The sequence below is a fragment of the Schistocerca cancellata genome, chromosome 5 (assembly GCF_023864275.1).
Source record: "Schistocerca cancellata isolate TAMUIC-IGC-003103 chromosome 5, iqSchCanc2.1, whole genome shotgun sequence".
NCBI classification, from domain to species: Eukaryota; Metazoa; Arthropoda; class Insecta; order Orthoptera; family Acrididae; genus Schistocerca; species Schistocerca cancellata.
In genome coordinates this window covers 592,089,310-592,106,282 of record NC_064630.1, presented here as the reverse complement: position 1 = coordinate 592,106,282, position 16,973 = coordinate 592,089,310, and the positions used below count along the sequence as shown (strand labels likewise).

General features: G+C 38.9%; 1 protein-coding gene across 4 annotated transcripts in view; it reads left to right on the top strand.

Moving 5' to 3' along the window:
- The window catches only part of LOC126187655 (major facilitator superfamily domain-containing protein 12-like), a 92,540-nt gene that overhangs the window by 13,859 nt on the left and 61,708 nt on the right, over window positions 1-16,973 (top strand). For all 4 annotated transcript variants that reach the window (XM_049928867.1, XM_049928868.1, XM_049928871.1 and 1 more), the window contains exon 3: window positions 13,414-13,742. In XM_049928867.1, coding sequence (XP_049784824.1) covers window positions 13,433-13,742 — 310 coding nt within the window. In that variant the 5' untranslated portion in view covers window positions 13,414-13,432. The remainder of the gene's footprint in view (window positions 1-13,413; window positions 13,743-16,973) is intronic.

Sequence of the window (16,973 nt, the reverse complement as noted above, 5' to 3'; positions counted from 1 at the left end):
ATTAGGGTGTAGTTCAAGACCCCAGGTTTTGTGCCCATTGTGATACTGAACAAATTGATACAAAAAAGCATATTATAAATATTAATTCCCACCATTGTTTTACTGAATGTTTCTTTTTCAATGCACACTGTGGTCTTCAGATGGACTACTCAGAACTCTTTCATCACATTAAACTGTTGACTGCATTGTAAATAAGCACAATGCATTCTGAACACAATTAAAAACTAATTGTATCATTGTTGATGATTGACCTTCCTAGTTAAGAGTCTAAAGAAGTCTGAAGTTTTTAGGCTTAAAGAACTGTACTTTACAGGTGTAACAGTAGCAATAATGTTTGTAGCATTGTATTAACAATTGTTTCTATGAAGTGATGCAGTTCCCATCTGCCCCCTTCGTATCCTCATGTTAACATTTTACCATTTGTTATTACCTTGTTTAAATTCTAATGTAGTTGTTGCTCAAAACAAAACACTGATGGGGTAGTACCAATACTGCATGCGGAGGACGTAACTTGTTTTTACTGCTCTGCTCTTCTCCACATGGCAGCCAATATTTTGGGCAATGCTTCTTCCTTTTGCTCTCACACCACATCATATTAAGCAGTCAAGACAAGTTCATAAAGTAGTAGTTGCGGTGTCAAGACTATGTAGTCAGGCAGCAGCTGCAGTGACTTGAGTAGTCTGTTCTGTTTTAGATGTTCAATTGAATGGTTGGATCTACATCAAAGTTCTCAAATAAGTATTAATGTAACAGATGTAATTCCATTAGAGAACTATTTACAACAATAAGCTCCGGTATTAAAAATGTTTCTCATTTCTTTGGCGCCATTTAAACATGCATGCCAGTAGTTGATTAAAAGAACATCTTCTTTGAGATAGAAAGCAGTTATTTCTTGAGTTTGCAAACCGGGTGTAAATTAATTTTTTTTTTTTTCCCTTACTAGAGTTTCCTGTTTCTCAGTATTGTCTGTGGTGTTGTGAGTTTGATTTGACATGAAGTAGCCTGTGAGCAGTAACAGTGCAACTGCATGGGGACATTTTTCATCTATAGTATGTAGGTTTGCAAGACATTAGTTTTGGAAGACCAGTGAGAGAATTATGTGAGGTACCAGTGAGGCTGCAGAAATTGAAATCATTTTGTAATATTCAGTTTGAGGGTTTGGTGTGTTTTGTTATGCAGTTTTCCATTTATTCGGAGCATTGCCTATCTCCCATTAAAATGAAGCACTTTGAGTAATTTACAGCTCAATTACAACATAATGTATATTTTGTGGCGGCGTTCGTAGCGACAAACACTTCGCTGTAGAAATGGCTTACGAAGTCACCGCCACACTTTTAATAGCGGGCCGACCGGTCCGCTGGAACAGTGAACAGAAAGATGAAAACCCAAACACTCTGATTAAATAAAAGTCGGTACTTATCTTTATTAACAAAGATACATAAACACAGTAGTGAAACCGTGTCTACAGAAATCTGTCTAGTTTGAGTCGGAGCGGCTAGGTCAGCGTCGGCTGATGACAAACAACTACTCTGCTGCGATGAACACACAACTGACTAGCAAGTACACAAATCGGTGGCGAGTATACAACTGAGCGGCGAATACAGAACTGTCCTAGCGCTCGTGACTCCAGCGCTTAAGAAGCCAGAAGCCAGCGGTGGCGCGTGCAGACTTGCGGCGATTTCCTGTATCGCTGGCGCTGCTTATGCGGACAGCGTCCGGACTTTGATGCTGCCAACCTTTTGGCAGCGGGCTCGGTTGGCATTACTGGCTAGGATATAACAGTATAGGTGTAGATTGCAGAGTTTTTATCATAAAGAAGCAGAAACATGACAAACAATGCGATTTTTTTACCACAATGGATTTAATATTATTTGTACTAGCTATTGGAAGTAAAGTTGTGGTGCAGTACTGATTTGTAGCACATTGTAAGATGATAGTTTGGGAGCTGTTGAAGCTGTGAAATGTGATCTCTTGAGATCCAAAGGCCATCGGTCCCACCTGATGTTAGTCGAACTCCCAGTGTGGCATGTAGTTTTAATCTGCCAGGAAGTTTCGTACCTGCCATTACTTTGAATTGTAACTTTGGCAATGTTCTTGTCCCACAAAATTTTATTTTTAATTGTGGTTCAAATCTTAGGCTAATTTGTATAACAGTGGCAGTGCCAGCCAGCACACTTACCATAGACAATGCATAAGTCATCTGCACATAACTTTTGCATAGTTTTAGATAACCAGTAACAGATTACAAAAAAAATTATATCTATTTGGAGTGCCAAAATTGGAACTGTTGAACATTGTGTTACACTCAATTTTGAAAGGTTGCCCTAAATTGCTGTCATCATCACTGCTTCAGTATTTTTACATACTTCTTTTTGGAGTAAGGTTATGTAGTCACTGATCAGTAACATAGCATGAGAGATGTAGCTTTAGTTAAAGGGCAATTGTTTGGTTGTAAGTTGGCAAAACCAGCAACTGTGGTGTAAGAAAAAGCTTGGGTGTTTTAGTTATCTAGAAAAAGTTTGCCAATAGAGAGGATGTTGTGAGAAAAATTACCCCCTCATACTAATCAAATTGACTGGTAACAAATGTAACATGACTCACCTCAATTGTTTTGATGTCTTCCTTTAATCTGACATACCAGTGATCTCAATAGTCAAGTAGTTAAGAATGACAGTTTAGCTGGCGCGTGGGGGAGGGGGGGGGGGGGGGGGGGGGGGGGAGAGAGAGAGAGAGAGAGAGAGAGAGAGAGAGAGAGAGAGAGAGAGAGACTGCAGGTAATCAAACATCTTCTCACATTGTGAGGGGCTACTGTAGCTAGATGAACAACCAAAGAGAAAATGATTGTACAAAGGGTGCTATGAAAGTTTTGCAATACAGCTTTATTTAATTAATTTGATGAAGTAATCTCCACCATGTGGAATACACCTCCCCATCCTCTGAAACCAGTCCGTAAGCCAGTTCTCCCAAGTTTCTGTAGGGAGAAAGGCACGCTCATTGAAGTCCTCATCACTTTAAAACTGCACTCCTTTCAGCTTCATTTTCACACCCAGGAACAGTGCAAAGTCTCAAGGAGCTTGGTCTGGATTGGAAGGAGGGTGGTCAAGAAGTTTCAGCACTGTACCCTGCAATATTTGGTACATGCTTTGGTGCAATGAGCTGGAGTGTTGTGATGAAGGAACCAAGTGTCCATTCTTCACTTCGGTCGCAAAGATTGGATGAGTTTGGGCAGGCACTGTTCAGTGTACCAAGTAGCTGTGACCGTCTTGCATGTGTCCACAACAACATGTTTCAAAACTCCACTCAGTTTGAAAAAGGCTATCATTTTCTTCTTTACTGATAGGCGTTTTTTGACAGCTATGGATGTGTTGTCATTTTCATAGACCCAAACTTTGATTTGAGTCTTGGTCAGCACGTTATAATAGTACAGCCAAGTCTAATCACCTACCGAGATGTTATTCACATACTGAGGTTGTCTTGTAGAAAACTTCTATAACATCTCCCAGCACCAAGTCACACGTTGTGTCATCTACTCTTCCGTCACTCTATGTGGCACCCAGAAAAAACAAAGTTTCTTTACTGGCATATGATCATGCAGAATCAAACGAATTGCTGGTGAATTTAGCCCTAAAGTAATTCTCTATCTGCTTATAGGTCACTCGCCTGTCTTTCTCTAGCATTGTCCTCCATAACTGATGATCCTGGCCTCTCAGCATCCTCCATAGTGAAATTTCCTCTTTGGAACACTCTATACCACCTGAATATAGTCGTACGATGTGGACACGCATCACGTAACACAAGAGTGATTTCTTCAAAGCACTGGTCTAGGTTTAAACCACGCGCAAAGTTGTACTGCAAAACTTCCCGAATCTCACTTCGTTAAGACAATGCCATACTGAGCACTTAAAACTAACTGTGCTTGTGAGTGACTATGCCCACAGACTTGGCACAGAGGCTACACTGCAGGTATGAAGTATTCTCAGAACACAGCACGATTGGCCTCCTGTGACTTCTTGTTGAATCGTATTGCAAAACATTCCCAGTACTTTTTGTAGTTTTTGAAGTCCATAATTCATGCCACAGCATCATCAACAGCTTAGAATTAACAGAGGAATGATATAGTTTTTATCATGCTCTTACCATTCACTAAATGGTGCTCTAACAACCATAGAAAGTAATGATGTAGGGTGTCTTTATTGTCAGCACAGATGTCTGGTAAGGTCCTGTATTTAAATGATAACAAACTGTCGATAGTAAGACTAAATTTTGAATCTAAAGAATTTTCCTACACCCTTCATGACACTATTTTCGTGTCTGACAGATAATTATATTCCAGGAAATGCAACACTTCCTTCCCTGCTCAAAAAAATTAAAGAAGCATCATTTGACTGAACAAGAGTATGTGCAAATACAGAAAAGAAAAAAATGCACTGTATTGTGTTGTGACATTGCTGCTTATCGTAAAAGTGTGCTCAGTATGAAAATGAAAGGTAGGAGCTAACAGCAGTTGGAGGAATGATAGAAGGAAATAGTCAAATGGTAGATCTAGTTAAGAGTGTATAATACAGATTGTTGACAAGTGATGCAACAATTCTGCTGAAATAAAGAGTACAGTAGGCAAGCAACAGGAATGGAGATATTAATCAGCTGAACCATAAGTCTGGTAACCAAAACCACATATGAGTGATGCTAGCAAAGAAGGCCATTAAACATCTGCTATCACTTTCTGAAGTGTAGGAAATAGTCTCTGAGCATGACTGGACATGTCAGTGAGAGCCATTTCTATTAAAGGTAGCTATGCCAGAAGACAATTTTCATGTTGTGAGCTGTATGCCTGATCATGAACTGCAGTCTCCTTCTGATATACAATTAGTCATCCATACCATGTGATTCCATTTAAACAAGAAGTTGGTAATGAGTGTTCAGTTGGCCCTTCTTTCATGTAGTGCTTTAATTTGGCAATTGGGAGCTTAGAAATTCAAATCATGTTGTGACCTACAGAGATGTCATTATGCATGCGTAATCTCAACATACAATAGATGGAAGTGGGACGCAGAGAAAATTTTAATGAGCAGCTCTCCATTTGAAACGTGTACCTTTTGCAGATCAGGGGATAGCTGATGTCACCTATTGGCCTACAGGTTGGTGTAGTCTGTTCTGTTTCTGAAACTAGTATAGTACACAGGGTGTTTCAGAAGTGATGGTCAATATTCAGGGAAATGACAGGAATGATCATTGGAAACAAAAAGTCAAATAAACATGCGCTCTTAAATGTGTACCTTAAGAGCTATGAGCAAGTCTTGATCTTGGATACTGTGAAACAGATCTTTTCTACTGCAGGCTCTTTGCTTTCCATATTTTGGTAAGTGGTAATATGGACCAAAACAAGAAATAGGTGTCTAATAAACATGTGCTCTAAAATCCGTACTTTAAAAGTTATGAGTTCTTCTTCATTAGATGAGTTGTTTTCAAAGTAACAAAGATTAGTAAGTGCTCATAGCTCTTGAGGTATGTGTTTTAGAGCACACATTTACTGGACACTTTTGTCTTGATTTATTCTGTACTACCACTTTCCAAAATATGGAAAGCAAAGAGCTTGCAGTAGAAGAAATTTGTTTCACAGTATCGAAGATCCAGAATTGCAAATAGCTCTTAAGGTATGCATTTTAGAGCCTGTGTTTGCTTGACTTTTTTTGTTTTGGATGATCATTCCTTTAAAATCCCTGAATATTAACCATTACTTATGAAACACCCTGTATATATATATATATATATATATATATAAAAATGGCCTTTACATATGTCTGCCTGTGTCTGTATATATGCAGATGGATGTGTGTGTGTGTGTGTGTGTGTGTGTGTGTGTGTGTGTGTGTGTGTGTGTGTGTGTGTGTGTGTGAGCGCTAGTGTATACCTGTCCTTTTTTCCCCCCTAAGGTAAGTCTTTCCGCTCCCGGGATTGGAATGACTCCTTACCCTCTCCCTTAAAACCCACATCCTTTCATCTTTCCCTCCCCTTCCCTCTTTCCTGATGAAGCAACCTCGGGTTGCGAAAGCTTGAAATTTGTGTGTGTGTTTCTGTGTTTTGTATTGTCTATCTACCAGCGCTTTCTCGTTTAGTAAGTCACAGAATCTTTGTTTTTTATATAAAGAAACATTCCACATGGGAAAAATATATAAAAAAGATGCTGTGACTTACCAAACGAGAAAGCACTGGTAGATAGACACAATAAAAAACACACAAACATGTACACAAATTTCAAGCTTTCGCACAGGCAGACATATGTAAAGGCAAAGAGGTTGGGCAGAGATGTCAGTCGAGGTGGAAGTACAGAGGCAAAGATGTTGTTGAATGACAAGTGATGCACGAGGGGCGGCAACTTGAAATTAACGGAGGTTGAGGCCTAGTGGGTAATAGGAAGAGAGAATATATTGAAGGGCAAGTTCCCATCTCCGGAGTTCTGATAGGTTGGTGTCAGTGGGAAGTATCCAAATAACCCGGACGGTGTAACACTGTGCCAAGATGTGCTGGCCATGCACCAAGGCATGTTTAGCCAGAGGGTGATCCTCATTACCAACAAACACTATCTGCCTGTGTCCGTTCATGTGAATAGACAGTTTGTTGCTGGTCATTCCCACAGAGAAGGCTTCACAGTGTAGGCAGGTCAGTTGGTAAATCACGTGGGTGCTTTCACACGTGGCTCTGCCTTTGATCGTGTACACATTCCGGGTTACAGGACCGGAGTAGGTGGTTGTGGGAGGGTGCATGAGACAGGTTTTACACTGGGGGCAGTTACAAGGGCAGGAGCCAGAGGGTAGGGAAGGTGGTTTGGGGATTTCATAGGGATGAACGAAGAGGTTATGAAGGTTAGGTGGACGGCTGAAAGACATTCTTGGTGGAGTGGGGAGGATTTCATGAAGGATGGATCTCATTTCAGGGCGAGATTTGAGGAAGTCATATCCCTGCTGGAGAGCCACATTCAGAGTCTGATCCAGTCCCGGAAAGTATCCTGTCACAAGTGGGGCACTTTTGGGGTTCTTTGTGGGAGGTTCTGGGTTTGATGGGATGAGGAAGTGGCTCTGGTTATTTGCTTCTGTACCAGATCGGGAGGGTAGTTGCGGGATGCGAAAGCTGTTTTCAGGTTATTGGTGTAATGGTTCAGGGATTCAGGACTGGAGCAGATTCGTTTGCCACGAAGACCTAAGCTGTAGGGAAGGGACCGTTTGATGTGGAATGGGTGGCAGCTGGAAAAAAATTAATAATTGATTTCTTTTAATAACCCCACCCCATCCTTACTCAGATGTTACAGTTGCTGAACCATTCAAAAAAACCTTGTCTCATTTCAAGTTGGTATCCCACTCATACAATTATTATACTTGGCGGTGATCTCAATCTATTGTCAATATGTTGGGGAAAATACAGGTATAAAGTCTGTGATAGGCAGAAAACATGGTCCAAAACTGTACTAAATGCTCTCTCTGAAAATTATTTTGAAAAATTAGTTCAGGAGCCCACTTGAAGTGTAAATGATTGCAAAAGCATACTTGACCTCTCAGCAACAAATACCGTATTTACTCGAATCTAAGCCGCACTTTTTTTCCGGTTTTTGTAATCCAAAAAACTGCCTGCGGCTTAGAATCGAGTGCAAAGTAAGCGGAAGTTCTGAAAAATGTTGGTAGGTGCCGCCACAACTAACTTTTGCCGTCGAATATATGTAGCACTACACAGGCATGCTTTGCAGGCACAAAGATAAAAAGATAAATACTGGCACCGAAACCCCTGCGTCAGTAAACAAATAAAAAAAAAAGGGGTGGAAGATGAGCTTTTTTCTCTGCCCCGAGTTTCGACCACTGCATTTTCATACTTTATCCAACGAAGTAAATACAAATTCCGTATTGTTCATCTCCAAATGTAGCAGCCTTTCAATGTACTACGAAAATCCGACTGGCAAGACTGTTTGGGATGTGTGTCAATATGGCCAACTCTACGTTCTGAATTTTTTCCTACCTGTGACAAGAGATGGTTGCTAATAGGAACTTTAATGAATTGTGAATCACATGCAGTATTCTCTTCACCATAAGAATAATACGAGTGTAAACGTTTTGCCATGTATTCCTACGTGCTTCCTGCTATCTCATTTAAATCCTGTCTTCCTAATAAACTACGAAACTAGAGTGAGACAACAGCAAACACAGAAGAATATATATATCATGTCATGTTAATATTCGTATTATTTCTATGCTGAATAGTGATACAGTTAGAAATGAAGCACGGCAACTGACTAGATTTTTAAACCTAAGATGACTCAAATTTCTGTGCAGAATGTAATGTACTAAAGAGGCGTCTGCAAAAATTTTCGCTTAACTTTCGTTCAGAACATCTATCATATGCAGTCTATTATGTGGTACTTGTTGATCATTATCAAAGAAAGCGGCAGTGTAAGTAACAACAAATAGCAGTCTCTTGCCATTGTTTCGCTAATGAGATGATTCCTCTCCCTTTTTTTTAAATTGTAAGTGGCGGTAGCGTGCACAAAAGCAAGCCATGCCGCGAGCGGTGACAGGCCGTAAACACGCATTATCAAAATGCGACAAACAATGCAGGGCACAGTACAATAATGCATCTTGAGTTTAGAGTGACGGAAACACCTATAACAAAGAGAACGGCACTTATCAGATCAAAGAAAAATAAGCAATCAATTCAAACCAGATGAAGCACGTGAAAAAGGCTCTCTAGTATAAATACGGATGGAGCGCCTGACGCATAGCAGTGACTACGTGGTAAAGCTTAACTGCTAAGTTTACCACATGCACCAAATTACTGTAGCTGTATCGTCATTCATTTGACCTAAATTGTATCATATTACAATGGACCAACTTTGTTTCGGTTTGGAGGTGCGGTCTAAAATGTTTCTGCAGTCTAAAACGTTTCTCCCCCTTGAATTTAGAGTCTCAAATTTCAGGTGTGGCTTAGATTCGGAAAATTTTTTTTTTCCTTGATTTAGAGTCTCATTTTTCAGGTGCGGCTTAGATTCAGGTAAATACGGTAATCCTGAGCCAAGAGATAAAGGGATTAATGGCAACGAGGTGGTTGTACTGAGACTGAATGCCGTAACATTCAAATCCACCAAAATAATGCAAAATATATCTATGAGGGGCGTTCACTAAGTAATGCAGCTCATTTTTTCCTGGCTGCAGTTGTTGTTGTTGTTTAGGTTTCCAGTACACCACGTTTTTTCACCGTCGCTTGGCTACAAAGTCCTGTTTTTCAGCATAATGTCCATTCAGTGCGATGGCCTTACGCCATTTTACTGGGAGGTCTTGTATGCCTGCATGGTACCATTCTACTGGTAGATGTCAGAGCTAACTTCTTGCTGCATCAGTAACATCCTCATCACCTGTGTACAGCTTCCCATGGAGTGCATCCTTCATTGGGCCAAACAAATAAAGTTGGAAAGTGCAAGATCTGGCCTATGGGGTGGATGAGGAAGAACATTCCAATGAAGTTTTGTTAGTTCCTTTTGGGTGCGCCTTGCATTGTCGTGGAGAAGGGGAAGTTCATTTGCATTCTTGTGGTGACTGACACATTGGAGTTATTTGTTCAGTTTCTTCAGTTTCAGATAGCACACTAAACTTAACAATTGATTGTTGCACCATGAAAGAGGATCTCGTACAGAATAACCCCCTTCATTGTCCCAGGACAGTTGCCATGACTTTATCAGCTGAGGTTGTGGCTTTGAACTTTTCTTTGGAGGTGGTGTGCCAGCCACTCCATGGATTGCCAGTTTGTTTCTGGTTCAAAGTGATGAACACGTTTCATTGCCTGCAATCATGTTCGACAAAAAATTGGCATATCAGTCTTGTACAAAGCAAGCAGTTCTGCACAGATGGTTCTTTGTTGCTCTTTACAGTCTTCTGGTAGGTGGCGAGGAACACAATGGGCACACACTTTTGAGTACCCCAAATGGTGGCCGGGTGTGTCTGCACTAGCATCAGAGATGTCCAGTTAAGTAGTGACACGTTTGCTTGTGATCCGTTGATCACCTCACACGAGTGTGTCCGCACACTTCAACATTGCAGGGGTCATGCTTGTGTCCAGGTGGTATGCAAGAGAGCAGACAGGTTTGTGGAACCTTATTGCATTGATGAGACACCTCACCCGATGACTCACCATGCTCTTGTTCGCTGTGAAACACCTCGCCCAATGACTTGCCGTGCTCTTGTTCACTGGCAGGTGTCGGTAAACATTCTGCAGGTGCCCATGAAAGTCTGTGATGCTTTGGTTTGCCACCAAATAAATTCAGTGACAACTATCTACATGGAACACACCTCTGATACAGACGCTATTTTCAAGGCTGTGCACCATGTATCAGAATTTCATGAGACTGTAGGGGCTGAAATGGGAATATTCCACAAAAACAATTTCCCATTTTTTCAAATGACCTTCGTATTTAAAAAAGCAGGAACACATTTCCTTGATGCCTTCTCAAGAGACTGTCTAAATCCTTCCAAACTATGTAAGCATAGACCAGATATGGCTTAAATTCAAAGAAATATTCTTCCAGTCTAGATTGTATACTAGTTACATTCCTTTCAGAGTATGCTGATATAATAGCGTCATATTTAGCAGTTATATAAAACTTCTTGCTCGATGAACAATCCGTACCCAAAGACTGGAAAGTTGCACAAGTTACACCAATACTCAAAAAAGAAGGACAAACAATCCATTGAATTACAGACCCATATCACCGAAGTTGATTTGCAGAGGGAATTTTGGAACATATACTGTGTTCAAGCATTATGAATTACCTTAAAGAAAGATTTATTGACATGTTATCAGCAAGGATTCAGAACACAGTGTTCTTCTAAAACATGACTAGCTCTTTATTAACTCAAAGTAATGAGTGCTACTGGCAGGGCTCAAATCGATTCCATATTTCTAGATTTTCAGAATTATTTGACACTGTTTTTAAAATTACTTACAGTCAAATTGTGTGCCTGTCATCTCAGTTGTGTGACTGGGTGATGTTCCCCAAGGGGAAGTGTTAGAGATTCTCTGCTGTTCCTAATCTATATAAAAGATTTGAGAGACAATCTGAGCAGCTGTCATAAATTGTTTGCAGATTGTCCTGTCATCTGCTCCCTAATAAAGTTACCAGAAGATCAAAACCAATTGCAAAATGATTTAGATATGGTGATTTGCAGGGTGTAAAAAGTGGCAATCCACTCTAAATAATGAAAAGTGTAAAGTCATCCACTTGAGTACTAAAAGGATTCCATTAAATTTTGATTACATGATAAATTGCAAGAATTTAAAGGCTATCAATTCCACTAAATACTTAGGTATTAAAATTATTAACAATGTAAATCGTAATGATCTCGTAGAAAATTCTGTGGCAAAGGTGAAACAAAGACTGCATTTTATTAGCAGAGTATTTAGAAGATGCAGCAGGTGTGCTAAAGAGACTACCTACACTAAACTTGTCTGCCGTTTACTGGAATATTGTTGCATGGTATGGGATCTGTATGAGACAGGATTGGTGAGACATTGAAAAGTTCAGAGAAGGGCAGCACATTTGATATTATCATGAAATAGGGGGGAGTGTCGCAGGTGTGATAAATGAGTTAGTGTGGCTATCCTTAAAACAAAGTCATTTTTCTTTGTAGCAAGATCTTTTCATTAATTTCAATCACAGACTTTCTTCTAAATGTGAAAATATTTTGTTGATGCCAACTTACATAGGAAGAAATGATCATAATAATAAAATAAGGGAATTTACAGGCCTTACAGAAAGATTTAAGTGTTTTACTTTTCCCATGTGCTATTTGAGAATGGAACAGTGGAAAATAGCCTGAAAGTGATTCGATGAACTCTTTCCCAGGCACTTAAGTGTGAATTACAGAGTAGACATCTAGATGCACATCACACCCTCTTTCTTCTCCATATGTACGTCTCCCATTATAAAGTTTGCCACTGAGCGAGATCGGGCACTTGTTAGCACACTGGACTCGTATTTAGGATGGCAGTGGTTCAAATCTGCATCTGGCCATCCTGATTTAGGACTTCCATGATTTCCCTAAATGGTGCCCAGCAAATGCTAGTTTCTTTGAAAAGGCATGGCCAATTTTTTTTGCTGTAACAGAAATATTACTTTGATCAAACAATGGAAAATCCAGGATGGAATGTAACAATATTATGAGAAGGAAAGTTGCTACTCACCATATAGCGAAGATTTTGAGTCGCGCAGATAGGCACATCAAAAAGACTCTTGCAATTATAGCTTTCGGCCGTTAAGGTCCCACCACCCACACACACACCCACACACACACACACACACATATATATATATATATAATAGAGGGAAACATTCCACGTGGGAAAAATATATTTAAAAAGAAAGATGATGAGACTTACCAAACAAAAGCGCTGGCAGGTCGATAGACACACAAACAAACACAAACATACACACAAAAATCTAGCTTTCGCAACCAACGGTTGCCTCGTCAGGAAAGAGGGAAGGAGAAGGAAAGACAAAAGGATATGGGTTTTAAGGGAGAGGGTAAGGAGTCATTCCAATCCCGGGAGCGGACTGCTTATTACAGTCAAAAAAAATTTTCCTTTCTGTGCCATTCACATTACTCTGTCACTTCTGTAAATAATTTAAATTTAGTACTTCCTTATCGCACCAAAGTAATACTGGTATGAGAAGTAAAGCTGCCACTCACCATATAGCAGTAGGTAAGTCTTTCCGCTCCCGGGATTGGAATGACTCCTTACCCTCTCCCTTAAAACCCATATCCTTTTGTCTTTCCTTCTCCTTCCCTCTTTCCTGACGAGGCAACCGTTGGTTGCGAAAGCTAGATTTTTGTGTGTATGTTTGTGTTTGTTTGTGTGTCTATCGACCTGCCAGCGCTTTTGTTTGGTAAGTCTCATCATCTTTCTTTTTAAATATATATATATATGACTGCAGTTTCAGGCAACTGAAAGCACACTTCCATCTGCAACTCAACATCTCTGCTATATGGTGAGTGGCAGCTTTACTTCTCATACCAGTATTACTTTGGTGCGATAAGGAAGTACTAAATTTAAATTATTTACAGAAGTGACAGAGTAATGTGAATGGCACAGAAAGGAAAAAAAAATTTTTTTTGACTGTAATAAGCAGTTTTCTTGAATCTGAAATGGATGTGGTTTTACCTGTATGTGTTATTCAAAAGGGGTAAGAAAAGAGTAAATGAATGGAAGAAAGAGAATGGGATGAGTAGGTCACAATGTGCAGCCTCTATATGCTATTGTTATTTCCCAACTACCATTTTAAACACCCAGCTAAGTACATTTCTTCTTGTAATTTACGCTTAAAATATACTATCCGTGCTTTTTTCAGTTGTATTGTAAACAAATGTTTCCTGATTTCAGCTGTCCTACTTCAACCCTGATGATGGAGTCAACTGAAAGAAGACCGAGTAGTGACTATACTGAAATAATTAGCCGTCTTCCACTAAAACACCGTTTAGCCTATGGTGTTGGCCATGTTTTGAATGATATATGTGCGTCCATGTGGTTTACTTATCTTCTAGTATTTTTTCATTTGGTGCTACAGTTCAACAGTTTTTTAGCTGGCCTAGTGCTGTTAATTGGACAAATAGCAGATGCAGTAGCCACACCATTTGTAGGATATCAGTCGGATAGAGATGACAACTTTTGGCTCTGCAAGTACGGAAGACGCAAAACATGGCATTTGTTTGGTGAGTGTTTTTATTTTTTATTTTTTTTTATTATCAAAATATATAAAATTACTAGAAAAATACAATGTAAAGATACTGTACTTAAACTGACAGATAGAAAGAACCCAAAAGAAATAATCTGTTTTGCGCATCTTTTAAGCCTGTAAACAATGTGTGGTCTAACACTTTTTACAATCAACAATTTTACAATAACCATTACAGAACTTCAGTTGTATGTAAGTGAAGCAACATCATCCAGAACCTGGACAAACTTAAACATTAAATTATGCTTGGCACATATGACAGGAAGATATCAACAGCAACTGATCATTTACAGGGTGTAATGCATCATCATGATATCCATGCTTGCTGCTCACATACAATTTCTGGACTGTCAAGCACATGATGATCATACTCATTGTGTTGCAATTTTGTTTAAGATGTTTCTACTCCCCAAATGTAGAATGTTTTATGAGAGGCATAAATTGGAGATGCCTATGTACATCGAACTGAGTGAGGAATTTATAGTGCAGCTCGCTGTATTTTGTGTGCTATGTGATGGGGAGATCTGTCTGGTGTAAATTTGCGAACTACAATATACACACTTCTAATTGGTTTTGTAGCTCCATAGCTTGTATTATAAGTAGTCTGAAAACTCTGGATCTCAAGTATTTAATGTAGGGATGCTTTCTACCTCAGCCGACAAAAAAATATTATCAAATTTTTCATTGTGATTGTGTACTATTTGAGTCCCCAGCTGTGTAAAGTTGAACATATGAGAAAACATGATATAAACAAACACAAATGTGATGATTGGTCAGAGGCTGTAGCACACACATGTGGAAGTAGGTCCTACTTATGTATTAGATATCTTATTACTAAGTTATGTTTAATGAGACTTTAAGATATTCTAATGTATTAACAGCCATAAATGGTTTTCTCATACACGCTTTAGCTTGATAGTTTTTGTTTAAAAAATGTGCGTGGTCACTGTCTCTGTACTGTTGTGCTCTGATTGTCTCACTGTTAATATGAAGTATGAAAATGTGTGAGGCTGCTTCCTGCTCTGTAGTGAAACATGCCTGTGGGACATGGTTAAAAAGTGCTGAGAAATAGGTTGTTCTTAATGTTTTTCATAAATTTACAGAAAAAAATTGGTTTTGAAGTTTTCCGGCATACCATATTTGATACAGTTGAGAAAGAAATACACACTGGACATATAGCAGAATCGTCAGCATAGTAGAGCAATAACGTAGTGCAATTTATGGGTCTCTGGTTCAAGTCTCACCTTAGCCTTTATTTATTTATTTATCATCCAATTTGAAATACCTATATCTCATAATTGTAAAATTCATCATTATTTTTTTATGAATAATGCACATATTCTTGTTTCAATTTACATATTGCACACGAAATTCCTGTTTTCATTTCAAATATAAATTCTTAATTATTGATATTTTGTGAAAGATAATTAATAAAGGTTGCTTAAATTAAGAAAACATCACAATTTAATTTTTAGGGCAAAACTGAAAAACCAGATACTCTTTATTTGGACTATGTCCATTGTTTTACACCACAGATGTAGTCTCACATGAGCCAGAGTATCAAGTGTCGTAGAAACATGAAAAACAATCATTTATACAGCATCGAGCACATCATATAATTGCTGCATTTTTACATGTGCCACCGTACCATTACAATGTAAGCTCAACAGAACTGATCTGGAGCCATGTTAAGGAATTTGGCCCAAGAAATAACAAAACTGTTAAGCTACTAGACACACCGGAACTAACGCATGCAGCTTTTTCACTCGTCACTGCCAAATGCTGGCGTGTCATAAAAAAGAGGAGAAAATGCAGTGCTTGGGTGGCTTTACGGATTCTGGTGATGATTGACTCGATATCAACATAGCAGGTCACAGTCCCAGAACTGAAATGTATTTCTTGGTTTTCAAAAGGAAGGAGTGAAAAGATTACCCGACGACTATAATTAATACTTTCAGTGCCTTCAGTATTAATAAGATGAAATCCCTGCAGTATGCTTTTGATCACACATAGCTCACTCGGAAAAATTACCCTATATTTAAGTTAGTAGTTTTCATTATTCTTATTTGTAATTAGAATACTATGTTAGATGAGGACAAGAGCATTTTTTGCTTTCCGTCTGGTCACCTAAGAAGCATGAGGTAGTGCTGGAGTTTTGCCGAATATTATTTCATTCTCTTCAAAAATTAAATCACATATGAAGCTATATTTTCTTTGCTCATTCCTTTTTATGTCTGAACTGCCAACTGCTTGCATCAGTGCAGGTTAGACGGACCGACTGACTGGTCAGTGCTATCCAAGCTTAAAGCACCGGTAAAGTTGTCGCACGCATTATTGCTCAATCTATGTGCATTCAACACAGCATAAAATGTATCCTTGTGATTGTATCTGACTGTATGATTGTATCTGACTGTACTGGACATGGCTGTGCTTCCATCCCACATGAAATGAAATACAATGACATTCAAGCAAACATGGAAGAATACATGGTGTACTGTTTACATCAGGTTTATTGTTATGGCGAATAGAGTATAGTTACATTTATTGTCTCACCTTTTAATGTACAGCTGGTTTCTGAATGTATTGTCCAGTATGAAATGCACGATTCAGTAATGGATGTGTAAGGACATTAACTTTAATGTAGAAAAATGATAATTTCAGTCCTTTTTATTGACCATTGCTAGTTTTTTACTGGTTACCTGTTGTAAGTTACTATGTACAGTTTATGGGATATTTTTGTCATTTTCTGTATGTATTTGTAATCTAACAGTGCCGTTTCACTTGCTGAACCTCGTGGTGGTGCCGGTGACCTCTCGATTTGTCCTACATCAGTCACAAAGACTCTGCTATTACACATACAAAGTGGTGCACATTATCTTAAAGTTGTTTACTGTATCATACAACATGTTTCCAGTTAGTGGCAAACCAGTGTTGACCTTCGAAAAAACGTAAAATTCCCTTTTGTCTACATTAAATTGAATTGTATGCTTTAAGTTATGGAACTAGCTGTTTTGAACTCTTTCTGCACAAACATAGCTGTTTGTAAAATAGTTTTTGCCAAATTTTAAGAAAGTCAAATGATGATGTTTAGCATTTTGTACCTTATGATAAAATGAATGAAATAAAAATTTTCAGTCCATCATAGACACTGTATACAGGGTATCTGAGGAGCAATGGTCAATATTCATGGACGTGACAGGAACGACCA